This window comes from Cimex lectularius, unplaced genomic scaffold, assembly GCF_000648675.2.
Source record: "Cimex lectularius strain Harlan isolate CLEC.00 unplaced genomic scaffold, Clec_2.1 scaffold338, whole genome shotgun sequence".
Lineage (NCBI taxonomy): Eukaryota > Metazoa > Arthropoda > Insecta > Hemiptera > Cimicidae > Cimex > Cimex lectularius.
The window spans coordinates 262,828-278,233 of NW_019392974.1; the positions used below are offsets into that span (position 1 = coordinate 262,828).

Genomic DNA, 15,406 nt, shown 5'->3' on the forward strand with positions numbered 1-15,406 from the left:
TTGATTTGACCCAGATTTCCTCCGAAAAGGGAAAAAGAATCACAAGGTCCCAATCTCTTAAATGGGAAACAAGTGGGTTTTACGGTCAGACCGTTCCTTACGCCGAGAAAATAATCTCAATAGAGAAGACACAAGTGTCAATTCTATTTCCATTATAAATATCTCTAAGCCCTGTATAAAAGACGATTCACGGTTCTTCCTACAACTCGAAAAAGTCCAATACAGGTCTTTTGTTGTGTGAAAATATAGAAAATATCGATTTGTCGGATTTACCTGTGCAGTATTTCGGCTCGTCGGAATTGTCGCCGCAGTCGTTGTTCCCGTTGCAGTAAAGGTCGAGAGGGAGGCACTTTCCATTTCTGCAGGGGTGCTGGGATATTCTACATGCTCCCGAAAGTCCAACTGCTACCAGAAACACCACCAACATCCCTGTTAAACGACAAAAGAGAAGACGAGATTCAGATATAATTCACATCGTAGGAAGGAGATCCTAATTAACAAAGAGTATCGATTCCGTCTCAATTACCGACCCAAGTACAATTATAGGTACGCGGAGATGAGTGTAACACGCCCCGGTGGGTAAATTGTTCGGTCGACTTGTAAACGGTCAGGGGGGGTTCGTTTGCGGCCGGAGGATCCGGCTTTTCCGTGGAAACCCATTTCCAAACGGACAAATTTATACTGTACAAGTTGGACAGGCCAAATTAATGCTTTTTTCGTCCAATTATTCAAACCCATTTGTCTGCCATTTAATCAAAATAGAAACGTTTACAAATTTATTGTTACAAATGTCTGATTTATCCTAGAAACAAAATAACACAATAAAGAAATATGTAATATTATTTATATAATAAATTGTTTGCGCCAAACGCTACAAATCAAATAAAATCAGGGTTTAAAAAATATTTATATTTATCGACAATAAAAAAAATATTTCATAGCATTAATCAAAAAGTATTACGGGAAAAACTAAATTGTTTTAGTAACAGTGGTAAAATTATTCGCATCCTCATTATTTAATAATGTACAAGGTATCGCATAAACAGGCGTCCATACTTCAGAAGGTTATCCTACATGTCAAAATGGACTAAAAATTCTCCATATTTTAAAGTCTAATTCTCAATTGTAATCGAGATATTTCATTTTTCACGATATTCCACCTCTCACAAGTTTCTTAAGTCCCTCCTCGTTTCTCATAAAATATTAAACCTGCTTCAAACATGATTACGGCAATGGAAAAAGCATTTGAAACCCTAGTAAATTCACTGTTTTTATTATTGTTACTTGTAACAAAGCAAAATACAATAATCACTTACAAGATTGACTTTTAGTTTCCGTATTTTTTGTCCAACGTTTAAGTAAGAATGCTTCGAAAAATACATCACCCTGTACAGGGCGTCCCATCAACCGATGTCAATAATCCAGGAGGGTATCGAAAATTTCAAATTGTACTAAAAACCTCCTATTGTCCAATGTCTGATTCTCAATTTTAATGGAGATATTTCACTTTTTCAGGCTACTCTGACCTTTCCTAACTATTCCATGAAATTTTCATCTTTAATCTACGTTGATTCCACCAAGTGAAAAAGCTACGAGAATGATTAGTTATTTTAATTTTTTGAAAAACAAAAAGCTTCAAAAACTTAAGTGTTCAAAATGTCCACCATCTTGAAGAATGCTAGCGGTACATTGTTTGTTTTTAGAAACTTTTTGTTTTTTCTTATATATTTCCTTGTTTATCTTTAATTATTTTTGAATAGAAGTTTCAAAATCTTAATGACCATTTTTTAAACAGAAACAATCAAATTTTTAGCAAGTAAACGTTCATTTTTAATTAGTGATAACTGACATTTGAGAAATTAAGTTCATTTCATTCAGTTTAATGCTTATTAATAAGAGCAACTTATCTCTAAGAACCGTATTTGTCAGACAAAACAAGAACATTCGTAACTCCTAACAATTTAACTTCGTGATTTTTTATTTTTTACTTATTATTTATAAAAAAGACGAATGAATTTCATAGATTTTTCAATGTTTTTTCCATTGATGTAATCAAATTTACAGTAGGATTAAGGTTTTATGATATACTTTATGGAATATAGTTCTGAGTTTGAAATAACCTGAAAAAGTGAAATATCTCGAATTGATTGAGGATTAGGCTTTGGACAATAGAGATTTTTTAGTACAATTTGACATTTAGAATAACCATCTGACGTATGGACGTCTGTTTACCGAACACATAAAAAGGCATGAATTGTTTTGTTTAATGTATAAAATGGAGCATCACGGATTTTTCTTAGAATTTTATATTGAGGTTTTATTGTACAACTTGTTGTGCGAATCTTTTCAATTAAAATAATAGGATAAACCAAAGAAACAATACACGACAAACGTCAAATTTTGTGTTTAAAATATGATCCTTTAATAAGACTATAGTCGAGTGAGATTAAAAAATATTGACCAAACTTTAAAAAATTGTTTGGAAAGTTTGGCAGTGTATCTGTGGTGTTTACGGTCTTGTTCCGAGTAAAAGTTGTAAGTGGTAAAGTTTCACTACAAGTCCCACGATCGGTTTAATTAAATAATGACCAGTTCAAATGAAACGTTTGAAACAAAATATAAAAATGCTTTTGCCGATTTTTATTTGTAAATTTAATTCTTTACGAATGGGAAAAAGGTTGTACGATTTTTAATTTTTATATACCATAAAGGATTTTTTAAGCCAATTCTCAGTCCTAGAGCAATCTCACAGATGCAAAAAATGTCAACGAGGCATTCTGTATAAAAAATCGAGCCAAAGTTTTGCATTTAAAAAAAAATTATATACATACAAAAAATGATCAATATTAAATTTATATCTACATAAACATTCTTTATGTATATTTCTATGATAGTTAACTTAGTAGTAAGTAATTTAAAAGTAATGTAAATTTGTTAAACGATAATCAATAATAAGAAAGATGGTTCGATTGAATTTTTGGAAATTACTTACAAAACACGGTGCCCTATTTTCTAAGGATGCTAAACCCGCATGACCGTGGTGTCGAACTGAAGTGTTAGCCCATAGCGCCGTTCGTCATACGATATAATATTATTAAAAAATAAATCTTAATCGTTCCCTTTATTTTATTTTTTATTACTTTTTTATTATCTACACTAAATATTTTTTTATATCTACTATTTTATATCATTAATCTGAAGTATGTAGGAAGTGGAAGCAACAACATTTTTATGTTGATTTAATTAGAAAACGCGAAACTGAAAAAAGTATAAAAAGTTATAGTTATTTATTATGCCACCCTCGACCATCTTGTACTACACATTCACGCTTATAAATACATTCTCACGAAACAGTTAACAAAGCAAACGTCCATCATCAAATTTTGTATAATAAATAATTATTCAGATATCGTGAGATGCGGTCGGATGTGATGTAGGTTTCAGTAAAACATTTTCTTTATCGTGCCAACGTTTCGATCTTTTATTGAGATCATCTTCAGGGCTCAAAGTGTTTGTCTTCTGTGTAATTGTGCCATCCTTGCGTGTCGTCTTGAGAGTCTCTACACATAATAAATAATTAAACAATAAGATTGCCTGCAATACAAGTTCTATATGCACAGAAAAACCCAAGCTTTCTCCAGGAGATAGTTATAATTTAAGTTTTCAACGAGACTAATTTTTTTAAGGGATCTAAATTTTAATTTATTTTATAGAAAAATTATATTTGTTTCATTGGCGTTATTAAAATTTTCTCTTGAATTCTCAATTTCAAGATGTCATTTATGTAAATATAAAGAATAATAGGACCTAGGATTGTACTTTGTGCAACTCCGCAGTTGAAGGATTATAAGGAATCTATTGGGCACACCTATTTTAATTTTCTCGATCCCGTTTGATAAGAATGATTTCAATAGTTCAAATTTTATTTTCCAATAATTCCAATTTCTCCTGACGTTTTAATAAAAATATTATGATACCTAAAGTTTTGGGTGCCATAATATTTTTATTAAAAAAGTCAAATAACATCATATAAGGCTTCTTCTGCCGATCTAACGCGGGGAATCTCGTAGTAGTAAATCGTATTTTTTCTTTATTTATTATGATAATGTAGCTGGAAAGTCAAAAGGTGTGTTTCTTTTACATAAAGAATTTTTATAATACTTATTCTTAAATAATATTACAAGTTCATTGATCGGAATGAGATTTAGGCAAGATTTTCATTTTCTTATGATTACAGATTATTAATCAATTAATTTGAGATATTACTGTTCGTCCTTACTGAGACAAATAATTCGTGGAAAAATTGAAGACCACATCCAAATCATTAGTAATTTTAATATTTATTTTTTTATTATTATTGTAAAGTGTTGATGTTGTTCATTATTGATTTCTTACTTTGAATCTTCTTTGTATATTTGTTGGTGAATTTTTTGTTAATAATAATTTGTTCTAGAAGCTTAATTAAATTTACAGATTTGTTTCTGAAATATTTTTTTATTTAGCATTAATTTGTATTTCATAAATAAGAAATTTATTTATATTAAACTGTTTTGAATAAAAGACTTGACAATGATGAAATAGTGAATTTTTAGTGTAATCGCTCGATTGTAAGCCAATAAAAATCTAAATGCGTTTTAAATTCATGGTAAAATAAAATGTAATTGACCGAGTTCGTATTAAAGTCGTCAACGCTTGTCGAAAGAAGTTCCTGGGTGGTGAGGAAGAGAAAACGATTTCGAATAATTTATTAAACGAAACGAGCCTCCTCGGCCGAGATTGCCGACTTTATTTTAATCCGGGGGGCCGGTAAACTTTAAATTGCCCTCCGCTCTCGGATCCGGAGAAAATATCCGTTTTAGCAGGTAACTCTAGGCTTGATTTATACAGAAATCCGGGCCGATTTGGCGTCTTTGAGAAGTTCGACGGAGAGAGGCGGTGCCAAACAGGCTGGAATTCAAACGCTGATCCGTTACGAAATCAATTCTTTTTATTTTAAAACATCATTATATAGTAATGAAAATAAATATTTAAATTAAAAATAAATGTAAGAAGGTATTCGTTTTTGATGGGTTTACACGTTAGGAGATTTTTTTAAAATAAATCATTCGACAGTTAAAGCTGCAAAGAATCGATGATAAAAAAATGCTTAATGCTTTTTTGAAGAGGAAGATTCATCATGATAAAGCTTATTAGTTCAACTTTTAAAGAAAAGAAAAAGTCGGCATTATTTTTCAAACTTTTTAATTTAGTAGAAGAACCGGTGTTAACGGGGTTCTGGATTATTCCGACCTTGCCCGTGCGCAGATGGGGAAGTTGAAATTATCCAGGGTGTGAGAGGCAGTTTCCTGACCCCCCATAAAATCCAATCCGGCCCCGTCACCCCGTACTTAATTTCTTTCAGTTGAAATAAGATTCTGCCGATGACAGTGTGTTTTCATGCCGTCGAACATTTTACGATTGTGTACGTCTTTTTTTTTTCTCCTCCCTTCTAGAAAAAAAGGAAAGAATAAAAAAAACGAGATCTGACACGACTCCGTGTCGAAAGGGGAAACGACAACCTTTTTCGGTCAGACCCTCGTCAATACCAAACGTGAGGCATGATGTTTAAATTTATTATTGCACGCCGCTCGCTTCGCTGAATATTTATCCGTCTCAAAACTGCGGGGCAGCTCAGAAATATAACTTATTCATAACGAAGGACAGTAGGTCGGGATGTAAATACGCGAGGCAGCCACCAAATGTGTCACAATGTATAATATATGTTTGCGTTTAAACATAATAATAAAAATAACAAAAATATTAAAGCCTGTAACGTTTTTGGAATATTTTTTCTGTATTCGAAGCACATTCCTTGATAAAACAACTGAAAAGGAAAGAAACGTCTTCAACTTGATCTCAAGCTATGTAAATAAAATAACAACGGAACACACAGTAATGATGGAAAATATCACGAAAGAGTGCTCTTAAGGATCAGTCTTGGGTTTACCCTTTTATCTTTACTTTCTTCCTGAAACGTTTGAGAGGGAATGAGAACGGATTTGCATTTTCAAAAAAAAAAATTGTATTTACATACCTACAAAAAATGGTCTATATAAAATTTTTATCTACATAAACATTCTTTATATATATTTCTATGATACTTCAACATAAAATGATTAATCAGTAATTTAAATTAAATATTAAACAATAATAAAAAAAGATGGTTCCATTGAATTTTTGGAAATTCCTTACAAAATAGGGTGCCCTATTTTCTAGGGATGCTAAACCCAATGACCGTAGTGTCGAGCGGAAGTGTTAGCCCGTAGCGCCGTTCGCCATACGATATAATATTAATAAAAATAAATTTTAATCATATTCAATTTTATTTCATTATTTTTATTACTTTTTAATTATTTATATTAAATTATTTTTTTACATCTGCCATTTTATATTTTTAGTCTGAAGAATGTAAGAAGTAGAATTAACAACCTTTTTATACTGAAACTGAAAAAAGTATAAAATGTTATAGTTATTTATTATGCCGCCTTTATCTTATACGACACATTCACGCTTATAAATACGTTCTCACGAAACAGTTAACAAAGCAAATGTCCATCATCAAACTTTGTATAATAAATAATTGAATAATAAGATTACCTGCAATAAAAATTCTATATACCCAGAACTTTATGTATATTTCTATAATAGTTCAATATCAAGTGACTAATAAGTAATTTAAATTAAATATTAAACAATAATAAAAAAGGTGATTCGATTGAATTGCAGAAAAGTACTTTTAAAAATCGGTGCCGTATGATGCTAAACCCGCATGACCTTGGTGTCGAGCTGAAGTGTTTGCCTATGTGATCCAAAATATAATATATGGTAGTGAGATAAAATAACAATAATAATAATAATAATTAAATATTAAAGCCTGTAATGTTTTTGGAATATTTTTCTACAATATATTTGAAGCGCATTCCATTTTGAATGAACAAAAACAAACGCCCATCCATTACACAACTACTCCTTCCGGTTATCCTATACAATGTATTCAACACCACTTTAACTTTACCAAAAAGTAAGCGTCATTCATAAATTTAAATCCTCTTTGTCAGAACCTTCAAGCGATTATTAATAATTTACAAGGTGATAAATATGATTATATATTACAATATTAAACTGAATGTGATCAAATAATCGTCAATTTTATATCAGAAATGTAACTTCCATCCGGTTATTTTGTACATTGCAGCCAACACGCCTACCCTTAACCATAAATTAGTCATAATGGCTGTTTTATTGTAAAAAAAGGCACAAATCCACCGCTGAAGATGGCGAGAATACAAAAACGCGTCTGATAGACCAAACGAGCGAAGATTGGCAGACAAAATGATCAGTAACCAAATTACAACTAACCGATGGTTAAAAAATTTCATTAAATATTATTTTTCTCTTAAAAATTCTATAAATCTCTTTTTCATTTACAAGTGTTTATAAAAAAAAGGATGATAAACACAATGTATAAATATTGTTCGAGTAGGTACGGTTGTTTGAGAGCAACAGGTCGTTCTTGTTCTAAAGCCTCGATAGAGATTAAAGAAGCACTTTGAAGATTTTTAAAAAGGGGAAGGGGTGGTTCAAATGAAAACCCCCTTGTAAACCGAGAAAGCGTAAGGGTTCTGAAATGAAAAGGAAACCGTTTTAGTAAAATAGTCAGACCTGGTTTAAGAAAATGCAACTTTATCGTAATTTCATCTTACGTCTTGAACAGGCCTAGCATTTATGAGAATGACTTATTAAGTTCATAAATACAAACGAGTTTGAAACTCTCGGCGGGGTCGGACTCGTTTGGGGGTGGAGTGCATATTTAGGTGGCCGGAGGAGGGTAATTAAATCTGTTAGCTCCTTGTATTAATACCGTTCTAGGGGCTTCATAATTGAACGAAAACGCTTTAACACAACTTGCCCTTTATCTTCTAAAGTCGGTTTAGTAAAAACCAATTTTTGCAATAGTTATAAATTTTTATTAAATCTTTTGAAAATTTGTTGAAAAAATTAAAAGTGGATTTTTTTTTCAATAGTATTGGATCTTAAAGAAATTTTTTACCCCAGATTCGTTGGATTTGTTTGATATATAATGAACCTTTGTATCTTGGTCTATATTTTATGTAGATTCCCTGAGGGAAAGGACGAGAAATCCGGAAGGGCCGGTCCATCTTCCTCAGTGTCATTTACTTACCAAAACCCTAGTGTTATGTTATGTCGCGGTCAACTTTATAATTTATCTGGCGGTCAGTTGGCTTTTTTATTTTAAATATATACAGGCAAAAATCTCTTGAATGATTTATAGGAAAGAAATTTTTTTTCGCCATGGGGAAAATTAAGCGATGAAATTAATAAGGGTCGCGTTTACCGTGTTTTCATATATTAGATTTAAAACAGAAAGGGAAACTCACCCCTCCTGGAATTATCACCGGAGCCACCGGGGAAAATTATGTATTTGTCCCAAAAGGGGTGAAACACGCCCGGTTGATTACCATAACGCCCAAAGATAAAAAGACCATATGGAAATCCTAGAGACGGTTATTTTTCCCCTCCGCTCGCGCTTTATTGATCGACAACTGTTTTAAATTCTACAGCTGTCCAGGGGCGACGTCGTGAAAAGTTAGACGGTAATACCAAGGTCCAAAACAATACTGAAGTTTAGAAACAAAAAACAAATAGTTTCAAAATGCCAAAACGTAGAATAAAATTTTCCCTAAATTCTTTTTATTTAAAGTCATGAAAAAAAGAAACCGTCCCACATTGTGTGTTCCTGTCTTATTCTACCTGTAGCACAACTCCCGGGTGAAAAAGGAGACTATAAATTATTTTTTAAAGTCTGCTCACGTATATAGTAGATTGTATTGTATGTGTCTTAACTAGTAATCCCAAATGGCCTTAATAAACCCCACTTTTTTTTTTCTAGTTTACAAAGAGACATTTTAATACGAACTACAGCCTTGATGGAAAAAGCGACTGTATTGAAAAGTAATTTATCAAGATACGAAGTACAATTCTATAAGTTTCTACGAAAGGCAGCTTCCACTTGAAAAATGTTGAATCCTGAACGTTCTTGGCCAGACTTTCAGATAAATATTTGAAACGGTGATCAAGAAATGAAAATGTAAACTAAATCAACGTGGACAAATTCTCCACTTTTTTTTTCTTTTTTTTTAAAGACTAACAATTGTGAAATTTTCTAATGTCTGCCTAAACGATTTTATCTGAGAAACACGCTCCTGAATCCAAAATCCACAGGGGACATCTCACCCTTTTTTATTTTAGTGTTGTGGTGTTTATTTTATAGTTCGAGGAAAATTCAATTATCTAGAAATTTTACTTAGTCTCTTTTTTTATTTACCAGTTTCTGGCATGTCTGCAAAAAGGTATGAAAAACATTTTTTTCTGCGGAAAGACTTATACGGATCGTTACTAACCCAGAATGTGTGGTTTGTTTTGATTTTCCCATCCGGCTACGTTCCGAACAATCCTGTATATTTATATAAATAGATAGAAAAGGGATGAAAACGAATATGCTCTACAGGGTGTCCTTTTTAGATTGCCCGGCTGAGTTTCTCTTGAACCAATAACGGTATAAAAAAAATTCATGTTTAATATTTTTTACTCTAGTTTATAATCTTTACGTTTTTCCGGTACCTAGGCCAGTTAAACTTCAAAATTTCAAATACGACCATTATATTTATATCCTGACAAATCATTTTAAAGGATTTTTTACACTGATAACAATGGTGAAATCGGATTTTCAATTTGTCAAAAAATGACAAAGTTATGGCAACTTCCATTACAGTTAGTGGTCCGATTGACCAATTAACTTTTTAACTTTTTTCAATTAATTAATATTTATGAAAGGTATTAGCTGATATAAAAAGTCTCTTGGAAAGTGGCAAAAAGGATGGAAATGAGAAGTTAAGTGACCGAGTGGATCGAGGTCACGATAGCTCAAGTGGTAAAGTAGCGGCGTATTTAGCCGAAGGTCGTGAGTTCGAATCCCGTTCGTGACACTGAATTTTTTATCTCAACCAATACTTTTCATAAATATTAATTAATTGAACTACTTAATTGGTCAATCGGTCCACGAACTGTAATAGAAACCAAATATCTTTTATTTTCTTTCAAACTTTTTTCCATAGCGTTCTCATTTTATGACCAATTTAAAATCCGATTGCACCTTTGTTTTTTTGTAAATGATATGTCAGGACGTACAGGGTCCTATTTGAAAATTGCAACTGGGCCTGAATTACCAAGTATAATTTTTCTCCAAAAAAAGGTAAAAATTTGAAACTAGACCAAAACTTATTAAACTTCTTTTTTTTTATTGCGTCATTGGTTCAAGAAAAATTCGGCCGGGCCATCTAAAAAGGATACCCTGCATAAACATGGTCAAAAACGCTCCGTGTAAGTTTTACTCCAAAATCAGGTATTTGCCCACATTTTTACCAATATTTCAGAAAATCAACTTTTCTTCAAAAAACAGTAAATAAACGTTATAGTGAATCCGTATATGATAGCGGTCGTAATTGACCATATTAATTATTTCAATTAATTATTATTTATATTCTAAGGTCTTGGTTGAGATGAAAAATCTCGGGTTCGAATCCTGCTCTTGACAGTAATTTTTTTATCTCAACCAAGACTATAGATAAAAAGAATGATTAATTGTTATAGAGAATTCCATTTAAAATGGACTCTTTTACATCTCTCTTGGCATAGTACGTACAAAAGATAAAGATTCATAAACATACAAATTCATTGTTTTTGGATGCCCAATCCTGAATCCAAAATTCAGCAACGATTGGTAAAATCCTACTCTAGTCGTGGTATTAGTTTTAAAGTAAATTCTAATCCCTAGAAAATTTACTTCCTCATATTTTTAATAGTAGAAAGTTAGACAAGGAAAAAACATTTAGGTCATGTCACCTATGGTCTCAGTCTGGCGGGAACGTTTGGTTCACCGTGTGTTCGTTGTAACGGCTGTACTGAAAGGGAAAAAATGGCGGAAAAGTCGATTGGACGAATTGTCAAAGAGGATAAAAAGTCGCCGCCCAGTTATACCAGAGAATTTGTAGGATTAAAACCGGCGCTGTCAGAGGAAAATGTAAATGTTCGACAGAACTACATTTAAAATCTCATAAAATCGATGCCTTGTGGAACGCAAGCGATGATTAGCGCAAAAGGAGGAAATATTCCGTACTGAATTGAATATTTTCTTCATTGTTCCCATCACATTTTTGGTAAAATGGTTTTACTCAGTTTAATTTTTATTTAACTCTATCTTATATTTTTTTAAATACCCGGCAAACAAGAAAAAATAAAAATTAGAAAGTTTAATCGATTTTTGTTTTAGTGGTCAATCGACCAAGTTACTTGTTTCAATCAATTATCCTTTTTATGTAAGGTCTGCGTTGAGATAAAAAAGTCAGTGTCAAGAGCGGGATTCGAAATTGGCAAAAAGAGCGAAAATTCGAAAGATTGCTGGTTGAGATGGAGAGTTGATGTCCGAGTGGATCGAAGTCACGATAGCTCAAGTGGTAGAGTAGCGGCGTATTGAGCCGAAAGTCGTGGGTTCGAATCCCGCTCGTGACACTGACTTTTTTATCTCAACTAAAACCTTACATAAAAAAAATAATTAATTGACAGAAGTAACTTGGTCAATTGACCACTAAAACATAAATGGATTAATATTTAATAAGTAAAAGAAGTATCACTTCACTAACAGCTCTCCGTGGCCACTTTATAAGTCGCTGAGAATCGAATCCTGATTACACGACATTTGAAAAATGGAAAAAAAGGAAAAATTCGAACGATTGTAGGTTGAGATGGAGAGTTGATGTCCGAGTGGATCGAAGTCACGATAGCTCAAGTGGTAGAGCAGCGGCGTGGGTTCAAATCTCGCACGTGATACTGACTTTTTTTATTTCAACCAAGGCCTTACATAAAAAGTATAATAAATTATAAAGATTGAAAGATTGAAAAAAAAGAGGGTAGCTACTTTTTTTGCCTCTCAGTGTTGTTTAGAAAATACCATAAAGTACCATATAAAATATTAAATCCAATTAGAAAGTTGGCATATTCACACTAAACCACCCCAAATCTTATTCCTTTGTGGTAAACTGTGTTCTGTTCCGAAAGTAGAAAGTCTTATTAAAACAGTATTTTAAAAAATCGGATTTACAGCAATTCATCTTAAGCTAATTGTCGAAAAATCAAGACAAATTTCACTTTAATGTTGCAAATACTGCGGTTTTACTGAAGACGTGGATAACCCGGTGCGGAAACCGCTGTTTTTCGTTGTGGAGACAAATAAAAAAAACCCACCACCAGCCGCGATCAGTAAACATAGGCTTTGTTTGTCTTCCGCCTGTAAAACCTGTCGTCCCCTTTGAGCACAAAAGGACTCGATCCTTTCAACGACGAACGATCGCACCGTCAGGAATTTAGGCTTAAAAAACCCTGGGTTTATTTCGGATACGGAAAACTACGTGGGGCGTTTTTCCCCCGTTTTATTCTAGCGTGACGTACACATGACGTGCAGGGTTCGAAACCCCTCGCCTTTTGATCGCAACACTCCGATCTTATGTTAAAGCTTGATTATACAAAACGAAAACAGGGTGAAAATAATTTTTTAAACAGTAAATACCGCTTTCATTATATGACTTGTTATTACCAGGAGGAAATCACGCGAGATGCTAATTTTAAAAAGGAAGAACCACCGGTCGCAAAACAACACATAATGTGTGTACATTAACCGTCTACGATAAAAATAAAATACAGACAGCTCTTCTTATTTCAGTCCAGTTAAAATTTTTTCAAGCCTCTAGTCTGCCAAAGTTTATCTACATTATACAATGATCATAATTACACCAGCTTTATTCTCCTTCCTACTCCACTCTCTTTCTTATCATGTTCTGCACTTTTGGATAATATCACAGAATGTATATTGGATAAAATAGTTTAATTATAATACAATCTAACTTTTATTCGCTGACGACTGAACATTTCTTCTAACAGGTATGAAGTTGGGTACGGCAATTTTCAAAGCTCAAATACCTCTTCACGAATTGTCTAAATGGGGACATGAAAAATAATTAATATTTAAAGATGAGATGATGTATCGACCTGCTTGTTGAACAACTTGAACAAAAGGATCTTCAGTGAGGTCACAACAGAAACGACAATTCTTTAAGTTTTTGCCAAGCTTTCGACTATTATATCGTCATCATCAAGGCCTATTTATTTTAGAAAAATATCGCAGTTAGAACATGTTAAATATCATTTTAAAAAATACAAAAAACAATTATCTATCTTACTTTACCTCGATGAGTGTTGAAATATATCTGGAGAGCAAGAAACTGCATTTATAATAAGATTAATTAAAATTAGGTGAAGCTCAGTATCTAAACAATGAACAGTATGGAAATAATTAAAAACAATAAAACAATATAATATAAAAATTTAAAAAATTATTTAAAACCACAAAGTGGTCCTATAGGTTACCTCGGTTACACATAACTTTATGCAAAACTGTATGTGTTTATGAGACCATCATAAACCGAAATGGAGCCCAATCTATCCGTTTGCACATTGCACGTACTTGGGGTAACACTGATATATAGTTTTCCTGCCAGTAGTCTCTTTTCCAAGTTTGATTCCCTCGCCAAGACCTTTGGTGAATCAAACTTGAAAAACTGACCACTGTCAATTGCATGGACTGTGAGTCCAAAAAGTTCTTTTTTTGTTCTCACAATCCAAACTGTGTTGGTTCATCCGTTGGTTCATAACTTTTGTTTGGTTTGTCCCACTTACTGCATATTACAACCCCCACAAGATACCCGATAAACCACATTGCATTGCGAGCCCACTGGTTCCTTTGCTTTCAGCTTCGCATGCAGAATTTTTAAATTGTTTTTATATTTGTATGCAATTCCCAAGTCCTCATAAGAATTCAACGTTACTAAGACCAAACACCCTGTCTATCAGGTTCTTGACGCAATTTATTTTCAATGACGACGAATGAGATGGATTGAAATCGAAATATCATCCTGATTATTGGCTTCTTGTACCAATTTGTTTTTAATTGACCCGTTTCACTTCTCATGATCAAGAGATCCAGGTTTGGCAGTTTATTATCCACCTCCTCCTCTATTGTAAATTTTAATGATTCCTGCTATGAGTTTAAGTATGTAAGGATTTCCATTTTATATTCTTTTGGTACAATACTCAATAAATAGGCCCTGATGATGAAAATATAATCGTCGTTCGTTAAGCAAAAACTTAAAGAACTGTCGTTTTTTGTTGTGACCTCACTGAAGATCCTTTTGTTCAAGTTGAATTAATATTTAATCACAAAAAACTCTGGTGATGGGATTCTGGGCCACCCTCATATAAATTTGGTTAACAACGACAAAAGTAAATTAATATACCACCCTTGTGACTGCCTGATTAGTAATAACCGTGCATGTGACTGTCCAAAATTAAAGATTGTTTCAAGAATAATCTATTTGGGAATAATATTGGATGAATGCTTATCCCGGGAACAACATTGTTTGTATTTGCAAAAATACTAAGAATACGTAGTGCAATGATTTATCATTTGAGTCACTGCCTTACCCAAGGTACCATTATTATTATTATTTTCAATTAATTAAGGTTTTGGTTGAGATAAAAAAGCCAGTTTCACAAGCGAGATTCGAACCCACGGCCTTCGGCTAAATACGCCGCTGTTCTACCACTTGAGCTATCGTGACCTCGATCTACTCAGACACTAACTTTCCATCTCAAGCCGACCTTTCCTCAACTTGGAAAATGAAGTATACTTCACTAAACCTCTCCGTGGCCATTTCATTTGTCGCGCAGAATCAAATAGATTACACGATATTTGAAAACAGGCAAAAAGGAGGGGAAAAAAGTAGGGTTGACCTCGATAGCTCAAGTGGTAGAGCAGCGGCGTATTTAGCCGAAGGTCGTGGGTTCGAATCCCGCTTGTGACACTGGCTTTTTTATCTCAACCAAAACCTTAATAAATCGAAAATAATTTAATTGGTCAATCTGAACACGAAACCTAATCGAATTATTATTATCTTTGTTTTTTGTTTGACAGGGGCATCCGACAGCTTGATCATGTCAGCCCCGAAGCATCAACAAAATACCACTACACACCCTATGCACCATCACACCAATAAATACATTCATACATATAAACATTGTTCGCACTCGTACTGTTTGGTAGATGGAGTACTCGATCTTCCTCCATCTACCTGTTCACTACAATAAACTAATCTAATTTGGGGTCGATGGGGTATTTTTATAAAATTTCTGCCATCAGCCCAAGTCATTGACACAACCTGAGAGGCGATGGAGAAGC

The 15,406-nt window shown here is 33.1% G+C and overlaps 1 protein-coding gene across 1 annotated transcript in view; it reads right to left on the reverse strand.

Annotated features, from left to right (window-relative positions):
- LOC106665966 overlaps nucleotides 1–15,406 on the reverse strand; it is a 75,844-nt gene that overhangs the window by 41,174 nt on the left and 19,264 nt on the right. Inside the window, exon 2 of the mRNA XM_014392798.2 lies at nucleotides 274–429. Coding sequence (XP_014248284.1) covers nucleotides 274–427 — 154 coding nt within the window. The 5' untranslated portion in view covers nucleotides 428–429. The remainder of the gene's footprint in view (nucleotides 1–273; nucleotides 430–15,406) is intronic.